Below are 14,425 nucleotides of genomic sequence, written 5' to 3'. Positions count from 1 at the left end.
GAGAAAAATTTAACAAAGAATTCATGAGTTGAGGCTGGGAGAAAACACTCCAAGGGAAAAACAGACTCAATTTAGAGATACAAAGTGAGTTTATTACCAACAAAATCAGAGGAGGATAATGAGAAATAAAAGGAGCCCTTAAAAACAACTTTTCTTCCCTCAGCCCCTCCCTCCTTCCCACCAACAGTGAAGGGAGACAGGGCATGGGTTTTGGTCACTTCCATCAGCCGAAGTTTTCTTCCACTGCTCAGAGAGAGGAGTCCCTCCCATGGGAGACAGTTCTCTGCAAACTTCTTTGATGTGGGTACAATCTTACAAGCAGCAGCCTTCCTTCCCAAAACTGCTGCAGTATGAGTCCCTCCCATGGGCAGACAATCTTCCCAAAACTGCTGTTGCGTGGGTCACTCGTCCATGGGGTGCAGTCCTCCAAGGACAGGCTGCTCCAGCCTGGAAGCAGGGGGCCTTGTCTCTCCACCAAGTCTCCCACTAGATCACAGCCTCCTCCAGGCATCTGCCCACTCCAGTGTGAGCACCTCCCCCATGGGCTGTAGGTTGATCTCTGCATCCCCTGTGGATCCCCATGGGCTGCAGGGGTACAGCTACTTCACAGTGGTCCTCGCCATGGCCTGCAGAGGAATCTCGGCTCTGGTGCCTGGAGCACCTCCTCCCTCTCCTTCTTCACTGACCTTGACATCACCATGTTGTTTCCCTCACATGTTCTCACCTCCTCCTACTCTTGAACTACAATAAAAAACTGTGTGCCTTTGTTTTGATTTTCTTCTTAAATCTGTTATCACAGAGGCAGTACCAATCTCTCTGATTGAGCCAGCTTTGGCCAGCAGCATGTCCATCTTCAGATCCATAGGGAATTGGCTCTGCCAGATATGGTAGAAGCCTCCAGCAGCTTCTCACAGAAGCCACTTCTGTGGCTGCCCCACCACCCCTCCCCCCCACCAAAACCAGGCTGTGCAAAACCAACACACATACAATAATCTGTATATTGGTGTTTAGCTGGGGTAACACAGTCAGAGTTGATTAGCAATATGTTTCTCTCCTCCTTAGCAGATATTTTTAAAAGTCTTGGTCCATCTTACACGTTAGGTAAAATTACACTTGGGGGAATATTTTCTGGCTTTCTACTGTATGGATTACAAAACCTTGCTGAAGGTGAAAATGGATGAGGTTTGGGATTGAGTCCATGGTTATAAATGGCAAGAAGATGGATCTCTGTTCACCCGATGAAAATACCTTTATGTTTATATATGTATTTGGATTGTGATCTCAGGGTTTTTTGGCTGTTGAAAGCTACCAACTCTTTTGTATTTTAATTCATAGATTTGTGTACTATGTTTACTGCTGTTGTGTGTACTCTCAGCAATGAAGACATGCTACACTTAAATTTTAAAACTTTTATTAAAGATATTTTGCTTTATGTCAGTTGAAGGTAGTTTTAAATGGAACTAAAATGCACATGCAAACTGAAGTTGTATCATCACATTTGAATGAGTGCTTTTGTGCAGAAACTGATTACAGCTTCATTTGCTTAATTTGTCATTAACTATTCATTTGAAGATTCTGAAATCCACATTAAAGAGGGCTTAATTTTTACCTCTGTCTTGAAAAAGGAAAACATGTCCAACTTTTTGACTGCAAAGATGGATTTTCAGTGGCTCTGCTTTTGACTTGAAATGAGCTAATAAGCTGTATGAATCTGCAAAGAAGTGGCTTTCAAAACTGGGCATGGCTATTCAGCAAACTCTTACTTAGGAGCTTTCCCTAGTCTAAATTGCTGAGACTTGTAACAGCACCACTCATTCTATTAGAAATAAAAGCAAATTTAGTGTAATTTTCTCTAAAAACTGTACTAAATGCTATTTTACTCAGTTCTTTTTGAGTCAGGTGGGATTTTTAAGATATTTGTTAACATTTACCCTTGCTTAAACATGATCAAGATGATTATGTAGTGCAATTGCTTGTGAATGTAGTCTGGTGTCTCCTCTTAAGGTTATATATTTGAAAGGGGAGCACTATTTATCTCAGGGTGCACATCACCTCAGTTGTTCAGGTGACCATGAAGTTCTCAAAGTCACTATTTTACTCTTGTGGACTGAACTCTACTTTCTGTTACAGATGTCAGCTTCTCTGATGCAGAAATTAATGAGGGTGGGCTAATGCAGGTGGCCATGAGTGTCTCCAGTGTGGTTCTGACCATACCAAAAACTCTGCTTGCCTTTCTGCTGATGCAGTGTATCTGCCTGGAAGGTTAAGCTGATAAAGTTTTCAAAATTCTTTTTTACTCTGTCATGATTTCTGATGCCACCTAATACCCATGATACCACCTAATACCCTATGTAGTGTCAGCCTAAGTCTCATTCAGTTGCCTAGTAACTTTTTTTTTTTAACTTCTCCTCTAGTCAGTATTAACCTGCTTATATTGGAGACCTTTTTGCAATTATGGTTCTCAGTTGTGCTCCAATTTCATCTCTGGTTTTGCAGACTTGCTGCCTGGGCTGTGCATAGGCAGTGGCTGATGTAGTTGTTTCTCTGGGTGCTGAGCTGTCCACTGAGAACATCTGTAGCAACTACATTTTACAGGCTGTGGGGGAGCTTTTGTTAGATATATAGCATGAAGGTTTTTTGTGTGTGTTTGCAATTTAACAAGCATCTTTCTTTGTAATACTGTTTATTTGGCAGTTTAAGTTACTTCTATTGATGCATTTATCACATTCAACACCATTTCATTTCAGCTGTTGTGGATATTCAATATCAAGACATATTGATATTGGTATGTCTTAAGATAGAACTATCATTATTAATAGCTTGACTTAGGCAAATTTTCTATCGGAACCTCATCCTTGATTCCTTCAGAATGTACTTTTGCACAACTGTACTGATACATATTGATGTTGAAAAAAAACAAGACCACTGGGAAGCTGGTTGCCTTTTCCTGCATTTTTCTGTCTGCAGAGAGCTGCATTCAGACTGTAACTTCTGTTATAACCATGGTTAGACTAGACAATGGATACCCTGCTAAAAATACACCTTCCTCAGCCTCATCTGTAACTGCCTGTTGTAGATGTCCTTTGGTGGAAGTTGGGGTCTGAATGCTTTTACAGCTGGGCAGAGGTTTTTGACTTCCTGCTTTACAAGTTCTTCATTTGTTCAGGGTTATGTCTGCTATTACAGGATCTTTATTGGTTCTGTTGATAAGAATAAATAAGCTATTGCAGTACCTGGAAGTAATCAGAATTACTACCAGCAATGTCAACATTTCATTTTAATTCACTCATTATTGTCACTTTAGGTCAGAGGTCCAGCTTAAAGTACTGGTATGAAAAGGAGTGGTTAAGTAATGGTCACATGCATGGCTTAGCATTTTTGGAAGAAAATTATTCCCACCAGAATGCCAAGAAGATAGTGGCCACTCACCAGCTGCTTGGTGATGTACAGCGAGTGATTGAAGTCCTGCACGGGCTGCAGCTGAAGATGAGCATATTACAGTAAGCAGTATTTAAGTACCAGCTGGCATGTACTCCTCGGAAATTAGACTGCAAGTATAAAAATAACCAGAAATTCAGACTTGCATTTGTGCTCTCTGGATTTGTAACATTGACTTGCTACCACAGTCTTGGGAAAGGACTTGGCTGCTTGAAAACTGTTAAAGTGGATTGAGTGTAAATGGACAATGTGTATAGAAAGGGTTAAAGTAATAAAACTAATAATGACTGATTTTACTGAATCACCCAAATGGATTATAAATAAGAACAGGATAGACTTACAAAACATTGCACTATTTTTGCTTGTCCAAGAAGAATCCGATCTTTTTGTTTGGGTACAGTATGTTGTTCGGTGCAGTGGGATAATGGTTGTACCCTCCGCAACCTGCAGCACTTCATATCTAAACAAAGGTCATTTCAGCTATATATCAGAAAATAACGTCATTATTTATATAAAAGGGTTTTTTCCTGTCAAGTCAACTTTTCTGTATATTTTCCTATTTAAAGTCATCCTTGGGTTCTGATCGCTGAAAGAAATTTTCTTTAAACTCAAATCCAGCATTTTTAAATTAATTGAATTACATAGTTGTAATTTTTTAGTTGATAAATTGCACGGCAGCAGCTTTTTGGAAAACAAAGTGATTTTGGCACTCTTTAGACCCTTTCCCCTAATCTGTGGTGATTTAGGAGGTCTACTGACCTCTTAAAGCAAGAGAGTAGCCATTTTAACATAGGGTTTTGCTTTTCCATTATAGGATCCTTTAGTTAAATCTGTAAGTAATCTCTTTCCTTTTTAGAGACTGAAACATAAATACTGTAAGGCCACTCCTTGGGCCTTTTGTTAAAGGATGACACTTGAGTTTCAGGCTTTCCAGTTGTGAATTGAGATTTAGGTAATTTTGAGGTAGGGAACACTGGGCACATATGTGGTGGTTGCTGCGGGTTTTGTTCCTTTTCTCTCCCATGCTGAAGTCAGTGTGATGGCCTGGCTTAATTAAAAGTGAGGTGCAGTCCTGTTTGGAGCATCTGGTTAAAAGCTTCAACTGCTGTTTTCTTTATCATTATGTAAATCAGAAGGGATTTGAAAAATTGCTGAATTAGAATAATTACTATATTGTTGATGCAGATCAATAGATAGAAGATGATTTTACAGGTGCCTGAAATGATTAAGAGTCTTGCCTCAGTGTTTTGAGCAGGTGGCAAAGGACCCAAGGTGACCTCAGCAGTGCCATGGAAGGGTGAACCTTCAGCAGGCAGGAGTTAAGGTTATTCAAGCATTAGCATTTGAATTTTCATCCTTAGGTAACTGCATCATTTTTCCAAAAATTCTTCTGTCTTTTGTAAAATTATCTCTTGCTCTGTTCTGAGCAAACTGTAGTTTCTTTAGGTGTAGCAGATGAGCAGAGCTTGAGCAGAAGGCTTTGGTAAATGGACACCTGGCTTTCACTTTTCCAGGCATGCCTTCAGGATGATTCACCAGGGAGATACGTCCTTGCTATGCCAGCACTGGAGGCAGAGGTGCTTCCATGAAACAGTCTGAGCACATCCTTAGCAGCTGTACTCACTCTGGTTTCCTCTGAGAGACATTAAAGAAACCTGAGCTGCTGCAGGATGGGTTAGAAAGGAGTTACTACCAAAGTCAAGTGGTCATGTTTTGTTGAGTGGTTTGGTGAACAGCTAGAAAAGTTTGATCAGCTGAATAGAGTAAGTCCATCCACCTTGGCAGGGAAGCGGAGATGGGCGCTTGAAGGCAGCCCCCCCGCTTTTTGTGCAGCCCAGTGCAGGTGCTTTAGAGTCAAGATTTTGCTCTCCTGTGTTCCTGCAGCCTGTAGCAAATGAGCTGCCCGCATTTTGAAGATAGCAGAGTATTCTGCTTTGCTCTTCTTTTACTGCTGTTTTGATGCCTGACGCAAGGAAGAACTTGGGTTACAATGCTCACTCTAAATCTTCTGTTTGTTGCGTCTGTAATAATCGGATATCTATAGTTATCCCTTCTGCTGGAATAAATAGTGTATTAGTCAATTTGAAGACAATTAAAATAAGAATTTTTTCTAACAACAGATGAAGGGAACTATGGCCACTGCAGAACACCACTACAGTGTTGGTAGCATACCTTACTAAAAATATCCTACTTAAAATTAATATCTGCTGTTAATAAGTTGCAAATATTAAAGCAAAATGTTCCATGAAGGGCTAACATTAGTGAGAAGTTGTATGTGTCTATTTGCAACTCACTCTAAAATACTTTTATTAATCCAAACACTTGGCTTTTTTTTTTTTTTTCTTTTGGCTTAATTATTCTTGGAATTTCGTAGTTAATTTATGTAAGAAGATAGTTTGCGTAGTCACTTTGGCATTTAAATTGGGTGGTTTACTTCTTTGTTTGAACAGAAATAAAGAACACCCTGACTTAAAGCTTTGGTGTCATCCATGGAAGCACATCACGGTGGACGAAAAAATCCATACAAAACACATCATTCACTTTGAAGAAAACTGTTGCAAAGAGGAGACAAGTTATAGAACTTGGAATGGGACAGTTGAGAAACCTTCAACAACAATTCCTTCTGTGGAGGAATCTTACATTACGAGTGAACACTGTTACCAGAAGCCTCGGGCCTACTACCCTGCCATAGAGCAGAGACTGGTTGTGGAAACAAGAGGTTCAGCCATGGATGATGGAGTAAACAGAATAAGGGAAAATGGAGATGATACCCTCTCAGAGAGGTTTGGCTGGAATCTGGACCAAGAAATATGCAAGATGGAAAATGAATCAAAACACAGTTATTCTAAGGTATTTTTATTGAAATAACCCTCTCTGACAAAGAGCGTGTGTTTGCCTGGCAACCTGCAAACCTCAGACTTTTTTAATAGTTTTTGGTCTGTTTGTGTTTATTTTTTTGTTAGTGTTAAATTTAAGTTGCCAATAACAATTAAAATTATGAATGTGATAAACTTTATTTTATATTATAATTTAAAAATCTAGATTTGCTCCTGGACCTCAAGTCATTTGAAAATGCCTTATGGTCCACAGGTAGTTCATTGCTACTTACTTTCATGTGTTAAATGAAAAATAAACACTAGTAAAGAGAGAGAACAGGCCAAGCACGTATGATACTGTGAAATACACCGGTAGGCCAGCTTCTAATTATTGCCATCTTGTTTCCATGTTCCTTCTAATAGCTAAATTAATTTTAGGTTCTTCAAGGCAGCATTTCAAGATAGAAAAAAAAAAAAAAAGTATCAGCCTGAAGTGATTTTTTTAAGACTGATCACCATGAAATAGTCCTGTATCTTCTTCCTACTGGAGCACTTCAAGTTTAGCTTTTCAATGCTTGGTTCTCGTTGTCAGCTCTGTCAGCCTAGTAAAGGCCTTTCTACTCCCCAGTGCAAAAATTTTGCTTTTATTAGTATAAATTTCTGTGAAATGTGGGCTGAGAAGTGTTGGAGACCCTCTGGGAAATTAATGAAGCCCCTCTGCTCTAGAACCAGGCTAGGAGAGCAGTGGATCTGGAGGCACCTGAAGAAGGATCCAAAGAGACTTGAGAGCCCATTCTAGTGCCTAAAAGGGGCTCCAGGACAGCTAGAGAGGGACTTTGGGCAAGGGATGGAGTAACAGGACAAGGGGGAATGACCTAAGATGAAGGAGTCTAGATTTTAAATGGGATAATAGGAAGATTATTCCCTGTGAGGACAGTAAGGCCCTGGCACAGGTTGCCCAGAGCAGTTGGGGCTGCCCCTGGATCTCTTGGAGTGTCCAAGGCTAGGTTGGATAGGGCTTGGAGCAGCCTGGGATATAGTGGAAGGTGTCCCTGCCCATGGCATGTGTTGGAACTAGATGACCTTCAAAGGCTTCTTCCAACCCAAACTATTGTACCATTGTATGATTCCATGAAATACTGAGCTCCATTTTTTTAGATTAAAGATTAGGATAGCTCTTATTTCATCCATATGTAAGTTGGAATTTGCTGCATATAACTTCTCTGTTTATTGAGATTGTGTTATGTTTCCTAGAAAGGCAAATATTTTAGTTCTTCAGTCTAAAAGAGCCTTTTTCTAAAGGCTCATATTTCAGCAAAAGACTGAGAAAAGTAGGGGAGTAGAATGAACGCTGTTGATGTTTTAGTCAAGTTTTGTAAGGAGTGGTAATGCTTGCTTGGAGATGGTTCAGTGAAAATTTTAGTAGAATTTAGATTAGATTCCTTAAGGAAAAATCCATTTTCACTCCTGAATTGTTTGCTCTTTAGTTGATTATTGTCAGGTGAAAAACAGTTTGGTGTTCGTTGAGATGCCCAGATTCAGGGCAGGTCTTCCAGATGAAAAGTGGCAGGAAGATAACTACGCATGTATATGTTACCTTCAGAAAAACAGATGCTTGTGAAGTACAAATAGTTTTTATGAAAACACTATAAAAATATGTTTATATTTAGATCTTGCCCAAACCAGTTTAGTATCTGTATACGGTCTGTGTCTCTCTCACTCACTGGCCTATGATAAGTTGAGTTTGGGAGAACTGGGTGGACTCAGGCAGTTTGCTCCCCAATTCTGTTTCACTGTAACAAATACTTTATGTATGTATTTCTGCTAGGTGAGAGAGTCTGTATCTAAGAAAGTCTCTCCAGAAGAAGCTATTGAAATGAAATTGCTGGAAAAAGACAAAGAAGGAGTTGTGAACTCACAGCTGCAGTGGCAGCTCAATCTTTTAGCTCACGTGGAATCTCTGCAAGATGAAGTGATACACAGAATGGATTTCATTGAGAAGGAGCTAGATGGTAAGTAGTGTTATTTTAGTTTAAAAAATAACCTTTTTTTTTAACTGAACTGCTAGTTCAAAGCCTGTTAACCAGAATTTTACTTCTTCAGACCTACGAAGAAATTAATGTTCAGTTATCACATTTCCTAATAGAAAATAGACATGCTGCTGATGTGGGGGTGAATTTTAAAATAAAGAGCAGAATTTCACAGAATAAGTTCAAGTTAGGTCATTTCTAAATAGTTGCATCACATGTTGTACTGGAACATCTTTGTGTCTTTTTGAGTTTAGGTTTTTGTCATTTTCCAAAACTCTTCTGTGTCTGCATTTTTCTGTTCTTCAGGGCCTTGCTGGCTATGTTAACCCATTCTGGGTGGCCTCTTCAGTCCACAAGGCTCTTATCCTTTCCCGTCTCCTTCAGATTCTTCACTTAAATGGCTTTTAAGATTTTTGTAGTAATGGAAAACTTATAAACCCTTTGTGTTGCATTAAATGATTCAGGATAATTTTTTACATTGTTAAGTCTCACCATTGGCTTGTGTAGTGGTTACACCAGCAGCTTTACTTGCAAGGGAATCCAACTTTGGCCCAAGTAAGAGCCCTCTCTTTGTAACTTAATATACTGAAAAGTTGGACTGTTAAAGGGCTATTTCAGGTAGTGAAGATCAGTCAGGGCTGTACTGCCTAAAGAAGGTCTGGTTCCCAAAAGTTAAGACTTCTTGTACCTGCTGCTGAGCAGGGTCTGTGCAATGTGTTGCTCCTTAGAGCAGGAACTTTCTGACTCCAAGGCAGGATGTCAGTAGCGAGTGATGCTGCTGGTTCTGCGGCAGGTGCTGCCTGTGGGTAAAATTCACCTGTTGATCTGGTTGGTGGCAGTGGCTGCTCTTGGCAGATGCATTTATTCTGTTTTCAAGGTTTCGTTCTCCATCTGAAATACTGTCAACATCCCCAGAGCTCATCATAGTCCAACCTGACCAAATTCCTTGTGGGTGTGTTACACTGTCACTTGACGAGTCTTCTGTTCAATGGGATTTCTTGTTTCCCACTTAAAAGTTTTTTGAAGCAGGAGTTAATTTTCCTTGTGCAGCACTCCGATGGTTCATGCTTTTGATCTTCATCCTTATTTTGTGTTACCAGTTCTGTCTTGGACAGTTGTGTTTTGTATTGATGACAGATTTCTTTCATTATAATAGTCCCATCCTTGATGACATAAACTCCCTGTACCACAGTGTCTTTGCCCTGGAACAGATCAGATGAAGTTTAGCATGAGATTTCACAATGTTTGGTCCAGAGTTTTTCTGTCCTGCTTTTTCCTAGGAGCAGTAGCTTTTCCTCTCCATCCCCGTGTGAATTATTTGGTTATGTATCAAAAGTTACTTGTAAAGATTGGTGTGAAGTGTTCAGTTTTATGATTTCTCTAACAACAGTGTTGAGAATATTGCCTACTGCTTTCTTAAGATCTACAAAAGATGTAAAGAATTCTTGTTTTTTGACTTCAGATGATGAACTATTTGCTGAGAACTGCAGTAGTGACAGGTTTTTTTGTTTTCTTTGCAGTTCTGGAGAGTTGGCTGGATTACACAGGAGAGTTGCAACCCCCAGAACCACTTGCTCGGCTCCCCCAGCTCAAACATTGCATAAAGCAGCTGATAACGGACTTGGGCAAAGTGCAGCAGATCGCACTGTGCTGCTCCACATGAGGCTGGAGAACACTGGGCTGTGACTGTGCAAAGCTGGAGTGTCTCATGGGAGCAATTCTGAATCTGTAAATGAAACTAGCATGCTGGTTGCATGGGATGCAGATTGACTTCAGGGACTTGTGAAGAAGTGTTGCTCAAAGAAGAGCAAAAAGGTTATTTCAGGTCTCTTATATGATTGCAATGCTGCAGAAAAGGTCATACTCTTGTCTCCAGAGGTTACCTGTTGGTTGATAAATTACACTCAAATTTTCACTCCTTACAAGTTGCTTATCAAAACGGTAGACTTTTTCATCATTAAATTGACTAAAAATTGTGCCACTGAAGAACAGAGTTCTAAGAGCCAAAAAAGTTTGGTTGACTGGGGTTGTAAATAACTTTGCATAGTTTAAGTGACTCATGTCATGTTTTATTTCTTCTGATTTATGCATACTAGCACTCAGTATTTAATCATTAGGAGATGTTATAACAGTTTCAGACTTAGTAAGTATGAATGTCCAGCTCTTGACTATAAAACGTTATGTGAAGGTTTTCAAGTAATAGTGGCCTGAACCACACTTCTGTTACAGTAAATAATGTAGCAGGAGGTCACAGGTGGATTGCACTTATTTCCAGAATAAACTATCGTTTTCTGTATTTATCCTGTCACTGTCACATGACTTGGTACTGGGGAAGCCCATGAATGTGGTGTTGATGTGCGTTCTTGAGCTCCTAAATCCAGCCATCCTGTGCCTCCTGCAGCAGTTGCTGGTGGGATGCCCTTGTTGCAGTAGTACAGAATGCCACCAGGAAAGGACTGGAGCCACGCTTTTGAGTTCAGACTGCAGCATGGTCTGTCATGGATGTGGTGTATTTTCTTACCCATTTGTTAATAATTGCCATTCCGGTTATATTTGGAAATGTAGATTTTTTTTCAATACTCTGGATGTGTTCATTGTAAAGACTTGCTATGAATGTGTGGTTTTGGGAATCAGTTTTTGTGTAAATAAAGCCTCAAGATCTATGCATGAGGTGCTGTCCTTGCTGACAGTGAGTGGGTTATTATCTTCAATGGTCTGTGTTCACAAAGTCCCTTTTTATACCTTAAGTTTTAATTTTTGGTTTGCATTTACTTTGTGATAGCAAGGTGACAAGGCTGCTGATGTTCAGTCACATTATACAGAACCTTTGGAACATTGTGAGCATTTGAGAGGTTCAGAGTCTTTCAGCTGCATATCACCACTCCTGAAATAATGGCTGCAACTTTTGTTTTCCTTCACAGACGTTGCTGAGTTCAGTTCCCTATGGAACATAGTTAGCTGGTTTTGCAGTGAAAGAGGGTCCTTAAAAGGCTGGATTTGTTACCCTTATTTTATTGTGTGCAATGATACTGCCAAAGGGTAACATTTGTAATGACAAATGTTTCATTACAACACAGTTGTAATGAAAAGCCTATACCTGTTCAAATTATTAATTTGGAATATATATCTGTAATGTGTTTATTCTGCAAAATGAAGACTTGAACTATCCAATATTACTGTAGGAGTTAAGATCTCTACATGGTGAATATTTTATTTCCTTCAGAAGACAAAATAATTAGACTGCCCTAGGTAGTAACTAGGACTTTAATGCCAAGATTCAGTTCAGAGAAAAATTTGTCTCACAGTTTTATAATACTAAGTTGGTATATAGTGAATACAAGTACATACAGCAGAAAAATGCTTCTTTTTCTGTAACACAGTTGAAATAAAGCTTACATAGTACTTTAAGGGTCACTTGGTTCTCTGAAGATGAGATCAATGCTTCTACCTTGGCTCATTCCTGTCAGGTACCTGAGCTTGTGTAGCTCTAGAGGAGGTAGTGGTGACCAGACAACCAGAACAGCATCAGAGGAGCCTCCAGGGCAGCTGGTGATTTTCAGGTGAAATAGACCAGAAAAGGTTTTCCCTGGTTACAGTTTGTAAAGGTGTTCCCATGGATGCACGGGAACAGCTTGGTTGTGCTTCAGTCTGAGGGCATTTAAGCACTCAGTCTCTGAGCAGGCTTCTTGTTCCAAAGGGATATTTCTTCTCAAGCAATGGCTTTGTGTCCTCATTGTGTGTTTTCACTTGTCAGTTTACTTTTGCTCAGGGCAGTACTGAGGTTTTGAAGAAAAGGCAGTTCCCATGAGTGGATCAAGTTGCAGATCTTAGAGACTTGCATCCCTTCAGTAGTGCTGGGGAGGCCCTTGCAGATAAAGACTGAAAATATTTATTTAAAATAATAGAGTAGTACTTCTCGTGTTCAGGGAAGATTCTTCATTGTGCTCTGCCTGGATTAATTTCTGTCCTTTTTTTTTTTTTTTTTTGCAAGTTTCTTCGTTGTTATTTTTAGTCTGAACCAACTGTTCAGACTGACAGGTCACTTTTGTTTTTTAAATCACTGGTAAGTGAATGCAACGTGGAGCCTTGATGAACCGAGCAAACATTGCACTGTGGGTACACACGTGTTTGTTGATGCACTATTAGAACCAATGGGCTGTACATAGAATTTTGTTTTGGAGCAGTATTTGCAAAACTTGAAAACTGTATCTTCGTGTTTGGAATAAATAAAAAATAGGTTTTTGTTGGCTAAGTCTTAGTAAAGTATTTGTTTCAATTAATGATAACTCAATAAAATAAATTTGGATTTTTTTCCTTCACATCATTTTGAAATGCAAGTACTGTAGTTTGTCAGGTATATATATATCTCAACTCTTGCTAAAGTCTGGAAATTATTGTTTTCCAGATCTATGTTCTATAAACACCCTTCATAGTGTGTTGGATATTGTTAAATGGGGAGCTCACACATTCTATTCCCAAATCCTAATATATGTAATATATTAGTACCTAGTATGTGTGATCTGACACTAATTTTTGTTCTGTTTGGACAAGCAGCCTGTCAGGGACAACCACAGCAGCTCAAGGCAGAGGAAACACAGCATTAATGGTGGTGTGAAGCAAGGAGCTCTTGATGCAGTTGAACAATCGATATAGAGAAAATAGACAGGGAGAGGAGGAAGCCGGGGAGGGCTGGACAAGCAGTGTACCTGGCCCAAGGTGGCTTGAAGGCAGGGGCAGGCATTGATGTACCTTCAGGTTCTGTCTCTTGCCTCTCAGTTTTGCTCAGTGGGAGGAAAGCACATGTATTCCCTTGTCCTAGCAAATTTTCTTTCTAACTTCATTCTCAAAAAAAAAAAAAAAAAAAAAAAAAAGATTCCTGTGAAGCTGGATTTAAAGGCTTGGAGGGTGCATCACTGCTGGAGCTTTGTGTTTGAAGCCTGGAGAGACTTGGGCCACTGATGGCAGATCCCAGTATGTCTCACTGCTTGGTGTCATCATGCAGGTCTTTGATGATCACTTAAATGTCAAAATCGGGTTTTGAAGTTGTGGTCTGAATTTGAAATAATTCAATGGGATGTGTGCTGTGGCTTGTCATGTTTTGATGTCCCCTCTGATTTATTTGCTTGCCTGATCTGAAGGTTTCCATAGGAGGCAGCAGCTCTCAGTCAGCTGTCAGCCTTCATGTGAGTAGAGTCACTATATTCTCACCGTTACTTGACCAAAACATCATCTGTAATTACAGGATCTGCTGTTGACCATTGATCCAGCCTGTGGATTATGTTATAGATAGGTCATAGGATGATTGGCTCTCACAATTAGGGGATGAATATTGTATGTATGTTAAAAGATATTTTATTGATGTATGGTTATGTTTTGTAGTTTGTTGTTTAAATGTCCTCTGTTTTCCTCAGCGTCCCCTTCCACCGCACCCCGTATTGTTGCCACCGGATAACCTGGGTTGTGTGAGAGGTGTGAAGGGAGGGTGTGTACATGTGCCCCTTGCATGGGGCAGTTGAGAATAGAGAAAGCTTGTTGCTATGGGGAGGGCGTGGCATGACAACACCCATTCTCCAATCAAGTTGCAAGAAAGTCTCCACCAGCGGATGGCAAAGAAGAGTTGAGTGATGGACTTCGGGAGGAGACAGGGTTGCCTGATGCAACACCAGGGATATAAAGGGTTGAGCAGCCATTTTGTAGGCAAGCTCGTGGCTGCCAGTCGCAAACTCACAGTGACACTGTTCTTTTTCCTTATTCAGTCATTTGTTATATTTTATTAAGGTTTAATAAACCTTTGAAATTTAAAAGTGAGAAGCTGTTTCTCACAATGTTATGCCCATTCTGATGGCCAGTGCCCCGTCCGTGCTGCTGCTGCCTGCTGCTCCATCCAGGTGTGGGAGTGCTTATGCCTGGTCCTTGCTCTGATTTTCCCAGTGGGGTTCTGGTGCACTGCAGGCCTTTGCAGTTGTTCAGCAGTGTTTCACAGCTTTGTGCTAATCCTTCAGGTTGCACAGCAGTTCTTGTGAATGGAAAAAACTTGTTACAGCTCTTGTTTGGGTAATACCTTCTGCAAGTAACCCAGAACAAGGTCCTGTTGAAACAGACAAGTTAATAGTAAATGTCGCCTTTTTTTTTTCCTTTTAC

General features: G+C 40.1%; 1 protein-coding gene across 8 annotated transcripts in view; it reads left to right on the top strand.

The window, feature by feature from the left end:
• PHF20 (PHD finger protein 20) overlaps positions 1–12,536 on the top strand; it is a 70,047-nt gene extending 57,511 nt beyond the window's left edge. For all 8 annotated transcript variants that reach the window (XM_083873424.1, XM_083873430.1, XM_083873429.1 and 5 more), the window contains 4 exons: positions 3,305–3,500; positions 5,889–6,288; positions 8,083–8,266; positions 9,805–12,536. In XM_083873424.1, the coding sequence (XP_083729550.1) occupies positions 3,305–3,500; positions 5,889–6,288; positions 8,083–8,266; positions 9,805–9,947 (923 nt within the window). In that variant the 3' untranslated portion in view covers positions 9,948–12,536. The remainder of the gene's footprint in view (positions 1–3,304; positions 3,501–5,888; positions 6,289–8,082; positions 8,267–9,804) is intronic.
• Positions 12,537–14,425: the final 1,889 nt, after the last annotated feature.

This window comes from Zosterops lateralis (assembly GCF_965231275.1).
Source record: "Zosterops lateralis genome assembly, chromosome: 16".
In the NCBI taxonomy this organism is placed as follows: domain Eukaryota; kingdom Metazoa; phylum Chordata; class Aves; order Passeriformes; family Zosteropidae; genus Zosterops; species Zosterops lateralis.
Note: the sequence above shows the minus strand (reverse complement) of the source record. Positions and strands in the feature narration are given on the sequence as shown.